Below are 6000 nucleotides of genomic sequence, written 5' to 3' on the forward strand. Positions count from 1 at the left end.
CAAGTCATTGCTTTGTTTTTATCGGATTTTTGGGCTTCAAACATGGGTGTTTTTTTTTAGCAAGCTATCAGCAGAGGTAGTGGCACAAGAGCGAGTTTTTTTTCACAGAGACATTGCCGTTTTCCCATACCCTGGAAATCCAGAGTTCTCGCGAGAGCACAATTTGAATTTGCTGAGCGAGTCACTTTGGCAATCAGTAATGATGCTCATTACCTATGCCCATGAAACCGAGCTGCACCAATCACATCGGTGTATCTGATATAGGCGGGCCAGAGGCGAGCTAAACAGATGACAACAGCGCTGCGACGACGAAGTCTGGAATCAGTCAGTAAACATTCCAAGATGGCTACGGATGAACACCAGTTGTTTGAAACGGATTTGGCCGCTACAATGAACGAGTTAGACTTGGCTTTTTCTCTAAAAGAGGAACAGAAGACGGCGCTCGAATCTTTCCTTTGCAAGAAGGACGTTTTTGCTGTTTTGCCGACCGGATATGGCAAGAGTCTAATCTACCAGTTAGTGTTATCCAATTGTGTGCAGTGATATTTACAAATGCATGCTTGGTGCCGCCCCTCGAGTTGGGCCATTTTCATTACTCATGGCCAGACCCTAAATCTTTCTAGATTTGGGTCTGGATTTCCAGGCTAGCTTTCCCAGCCGGGATTGTACGAAAGGGATGGTAAATAGACTTGCACTTTTGTAGTGCCCTTCTAGTCTTCTGACCTCTTAAAGCGCTTTAACACTTCTTGTCACATTCATACACACATTTATACACTGGTGGTCAAGGCTGCCATACAAGGTGCCACCTGCTACTCAGTTACAGTAAACATTCATACATTCAGTATCTTGTCCAAGGATACTCGGATTGAACGGCTGATCTTTTGGTAAGTGGATGACCCACTCTACCTCCTGAGCCACAGCTACCTGTTGTGCCCTTCTTTTCCTAGCCATAAACAAGTGTTAACTGTGACTAAACCTCACCCCACTTTGTTGAAACATGAAGTTCCTGCGTATCCAATACAGAATATGTAAATGTATTGTATCAGGGGTTTGCAGACACATACAATGCCAACATTTTTTTCCTGACAATTGGGTTTGAAATGAAGCGTTGTTGACTGTCAGATATTTAGAAAAAAATAAATCACGGACAGTTTCTTTTGAGAAAATGAAATTCTGATATCACTTTCTCCCTTTTTCATCCAGGCTCTGAAGAAGAGACCGGGCTTCTCCAAAATCCTCCACGTGAAAGCAGACAGTCTCTGCTAACATCTTTTGTGCAGATTCTTCAAGTCTTGGAGAGGTGCCATCTTGGCTCCAGTCGATCAAAAAGACCCAGCTGTTTTGAGCCCCCTCCACAGGGTTGAATACGTCTGCAGCACCGACAGAAACAACAGAAGACCGCCATGATGAACCAGAACCGAGGCTCAATGTGCATACTCCACAAGTACAAACTTCAAACAGAAAAAAAACAAAACTCATTCACCACTCCGGTACGGGGAAATCAATATCTCCTTCATGTTGGTTATGACTGAACAAACAGTCAGGAGACTTATTTGGACAAGCAGTGGCACTATATATCACATGAAGGGCCTGTCTTAAACCTTACAGACTCAAATAACACAACAAAACTGTCAGATTTCTTTTTCTCAGTCGTCTTCTGCGTTCACCGTGAAAATGGTGGGAAAAAAAGATCCCTTTCTTGAAACGCCTGGAGCCAGGTGACAGCGCTGTATTTAACTGTCTGCATCTACGCAATGCTTGACATAAACTACCTTCAACACCAACAGCTCGCAGGCAGGAGCACATAATGAAGCATGCATACTTTCCGCAGAAGTACATAAAATGGTGGCAGGAGTAAGAAATTATAGAGAAATTGATTCCCTCGAGAGATCTTGAGCTATCAAAGTAAAGAGTCTCGAGACGGGAGCTTTATGTTTGCGCGCGTGATCCGAGGATTGAATAAATGGTTTTTCCCATCCTGCCCGCCCTACACTCTGCTGTGTGTTGAACAACTTTCAACACGTACTGCTTCCACCCGGGAGAGAGACAGGCTGCACCAGCTCCAGGCACAGTGGAGAGAGCAAGGACACCCTCCCTTGTAAAACACAAATCTTGACAGTCTTCTTAGCCAATTGCATGGCAGCGATGCATTTACCCTCTTCTACCATCCTCTCTGCTTCCCCATGTGAACGGCGTCGTGTCACTAACCTGGACTCAAGTGTTTTTGGACAGTTGTATTATCTGTGAGAGAACAGGACGCAGTATCTGATGCTGCTCAGGCCGGAAGGATGATCCATAATGCATTTCTTTCAAAAACTGGTGCCATTTGTAACAGTGTCTGTCCTCATTCCAGTGAGCGTTTTCTCCAATGTGCCATTAATGAGGGAAGAGGGACCATGTACAGTAAAGCAGGTGTTTAATCTCGTCAAATCATCACTTATAGCAGATTGATTTGAGTGTAAGCAGCTCTCACTGAGCATAAGGGTGTTGTGTTTCATACGGAACATGGTCTCCAGGTGTATACAGGTGTTACAGTGTTTATATATCATGTGACTTTCATACTTTACCATACTAAACAGTGCCATTCCTATTAATAGTGCTCGTCATGGCTGAGGCCCTGATCAATCCTTAGTTGTATTTTTCAGCTGACGTCCTCTGGCTCCCTCTGCTGGTTGTTTCCAGGCAATTACACAGCCATCGGACAGCTGGTGTTATGTGACACTTTGTACTCTTTGCAGCAAGGAACAAGTATCACCGTTACTGTTTTGCAGCAGTCAGAACCAAGGAATCAGGTCATCGGTATCACCTTCAAATGAGGCGCAATTCGCGGCTACAATTGAGTTTAGCCTATGTTGCAGAGATCCTCAAGAAGTATGAGTAGCAATACTTACTGTAGGTGAATGCTCCTCTGTGTAGATAATGAAAGGGGGGTTCCAACAATTTTGCACATCCACTGGTTTATTATTCACAAGAATTAAAACTCGGCCTTTGGAAAAAGTTGTATAACGCCGACAGTGTTGCCAAGTCTGAGAAAATAACCCTTGCAGTGTTATATTGGCTTGGAAAGTACAAATTAATAGCACAGAAAGCTGCATTACAAGCTGGAGGGCATGTCGTTTGAAAAAATGTGGCTTGACCCATACTAGGGACCAAAAGTCAGGATTTTTCTGCCTTTGCTGCATTGATTTTTTTTTTATTCAGTCTCTTGGGAGTCCTTGAACATAATGAAAGTGCAATAGTAAATGACTGCAGCTCCTATTTGACACTTACAATCACTTTGCTTTAAAAAAATCTTGCACACAGGTTTGAAACAGGTTGAAAAAGTGATTCACACATCAGGCAGAACATCACGTCCCCCCTTGCTTAACAAGTTGTTCATTTTACATTGCACATCTCGTTTGTCTCCACAACACACGTTCGTGGGCGGAGTGTGCAACAGAGCAGGAGGGCCAAGCAAGTGTTGGGGCACGTCACGGGTGCTCTTTGAAATCTCAAAAAGTCACTGATGAGGATGTTTTTCCGGGGGGGTCTCTGCTTTATTGTCAAAATCGTGTTTATGAGGACTTGTGTAACTGCATATCGTAGTGATGGTATTCCAGGTGAGTGTGTGAGAACAGTTGTGGGTGTTATTCATGTTCTGCCAGTGCTGCATATTATTATCCTACACTGGTACTGATTCATTTGAGGGAAGTCGGTTTGTGGGGAAGGTGTAAAACTTTGCTGACACAATAGAGAAAACACAAAGCACTTGTCGATTTTAAGTTTTAGACAATCCTGCCTTCGCTATCAGCTACTCTGTACATAGTGTTTGTAAAAAACAAAAGAAAAACAACAAAAAACAAGAAAAAAAAGGACCAATATTTGATGTTATATAATATTAAGGTCATACTTATGAGTGGAAAAAGTTGAAGTTTACAGGTCTTCATTCTGTAAGCATTTTCTCTCCAAAGTTGAATGAAAGATAAACATAGAGAATTATATTATGTATAACAGTAGTGTTGAAATTGCAGTTGTGTATTAGATACTTTATATTAAATGTGCATCAGAGTCATATAGAGATGGAAATTATTTAAGAAGAGGATAAAGATGATAATTCAGCTATTTATTTCTATAAAAAAACGAGCGATGTGTATAATGTTAGCATGTTTGTGTTGGAGCATCAATCATTAAGTTGCCTTCTTAACTGTTCTGCTACTGTGACGAGAAAAATTATTAGATGTTTAAAGAGCTTTGATTGCCTGCAGGTTAATAACGTTTCTCTTTATTTGATCCAGTCTGTTGTTGCACTAGTGAGAAAAAAAAAAAAAGATATTTCAGATGTTTATTATAAGAGTGTTGTTTTTAATGTTCAGCTATTTCTCAGTATTTGACAAAATATGATGCACTTTTTTTCCTGAACACTTTTATCGGCCCGTTGGTCGTTGGTTTAGTCAAAAAACGATGATGGTTTCTGTCAGCGGGATACTCGGCGGCGTTTTTAGTCGTGGTGTGAAACTGAACGTCCACTTACACGTTCGGTTTCATGGGAGGAAGATTCTGGAAATACAGCGATTACATATGAACTTGTGTGACTGAACACACGTACAGTTAGCCTCTTTTCTCTTACACCATCTCTCATGTCTCATCAGTTGGGAAGTTGAAGATTGAAACCGATTGAATGACATTCAAGTGCTTTTTAGGTTCATTGCCAATATGACCTTATGCTCTCCTTCGTCTTTGTTCCTGTCTTTTAATTTAGTTTTGCATTATACTGTAGATCTCACGCTCATACCGATACTTACCGTTTGCTTTATTGTGAAAATGGACCTGCTGAAGATGTAACAGAGCTTGTGTGCTCTGAAACTGCAGATTAGAGGTGCCAAGTACGCCAGAATCCTTTTTTGGCTTACATCTCCACTCTCTGCCTCTCCAAATATAAAGCAGAATCATGTCTAATTTATTTATTTCTGATTCAGAAACTGAAGCATCACTTACGAACCAAGGTGCTTCCTCATTCTCATGTTTATTTCATATTTAAAATCGAGATTTATTCCTTCTCTCTGTGCATTTAAAAACAAACAATGTCTGAGTGTCCATGTACCTCTCTGTACATATTTTATGTATGAATGATTGTACTCTGCCCGTTCATCTGAATAGTATTTTACACATTACCTCAACACTTATCTGGGCAATTAAGTGTGCAGTTTGTCTTTGTAATTTTTTTTTCTTTTGTGTCATTTTTGACTGCCATCGACAGGTACGACCCATGAACTTCATCCATGTTGCTACGACAAACAAAATGGATTCTGTCGCTTAAATAAACTTTCCCAAAAGATGATCAGCCTTCTGCGATGACTGCAATAGATGGAAATGTTTTACTACTCATTTTCACTCATTTGTTGTCATCAATAAAATTGCTTTAAATTGTATTTGGTCGCGCTCTGAGCTGCTTTATGAATTAATGTCTAAAGGAATTGTAGATTACTATACATTGATTTTCTGTGGCTGCTTATCGTGTTGGGGGTCGTGGGGGCACTGGAGCACCCTGGACAGGTCGCCAGACTATCACAGGGCTGACACATAGAGACACATAGAAACAATTCACACTCACATTCACACCTACAGGTAATTTAGAGTCACAAATTAACCTACATGTCTTTGGACTGTGGGAGGAAGCCGGAGTACCCATTGAAGGCCCACGCTGACATGGGGAGAACATGAAAACTCCACACAGAGGGGCTCCCCCACCCTGGGTTTGAACCATGACCCCTATTGCTGTGAGGCCACAATCCTAACCACTGCACCATCGTGACGCCTGACTACTATCACGGCTGCAAATGAATTTCTTGAGCTACTTTTCACTGACACAAGATCAAAGTGAGGTCTGTGGATTATCTAGCACACCACTTGTCATTAATGTCTGTGTGTATTTTGAGCACCACAAAGCCCCATTAAGCCCTTGACTTAAAACAACTATTCCTGTATACTTAGTTGATCTGTTTCACCTAAACCCGAGATGAC

The 6000-nt window shown here is 41.5% G+C and overlaps 1 protein-coding gene across 1 annotated transcript in view; it reads left to right on the plus strand.

Moving 5' to 3' along the window:
* Positions 1-5379, plus strand: part of fbxo41 (F-box protein 41) — an 81333-nt gene extending 75954 nt beyond the window's left edge. The window contains exon 14 of the mRNA XM_050045510.1: positions 1204-5379. Within this exon, the coding sequence (XP_049901467.1) occupies positions 1204-1266 (63 nt within the window). The 3' untranslated portion in view covers positions 1267-5379. The remainder of the gene's footprint in view (positions 1-1203) is intronic.
* Positions 5380-6000: the final 621 nt, after the last annotated feature.

The sequence above is a fragment of the Epinephelus moara genome, chromosome 5 (genome assembly GCF_006386435.1).
Source record: "Epinephelus moara isolate mb chromosome 5, YSFRI_EMoa_1.0, whole genome shotgun sequence".
In the NCBI taxonomy this organism is placed as follows: domain Eukaryota; kingdom Metazoa; phylum Chordata; class Actinopteri; order Perciformes; family Serranidae; genus Epinephelus; species Epinephelus moara.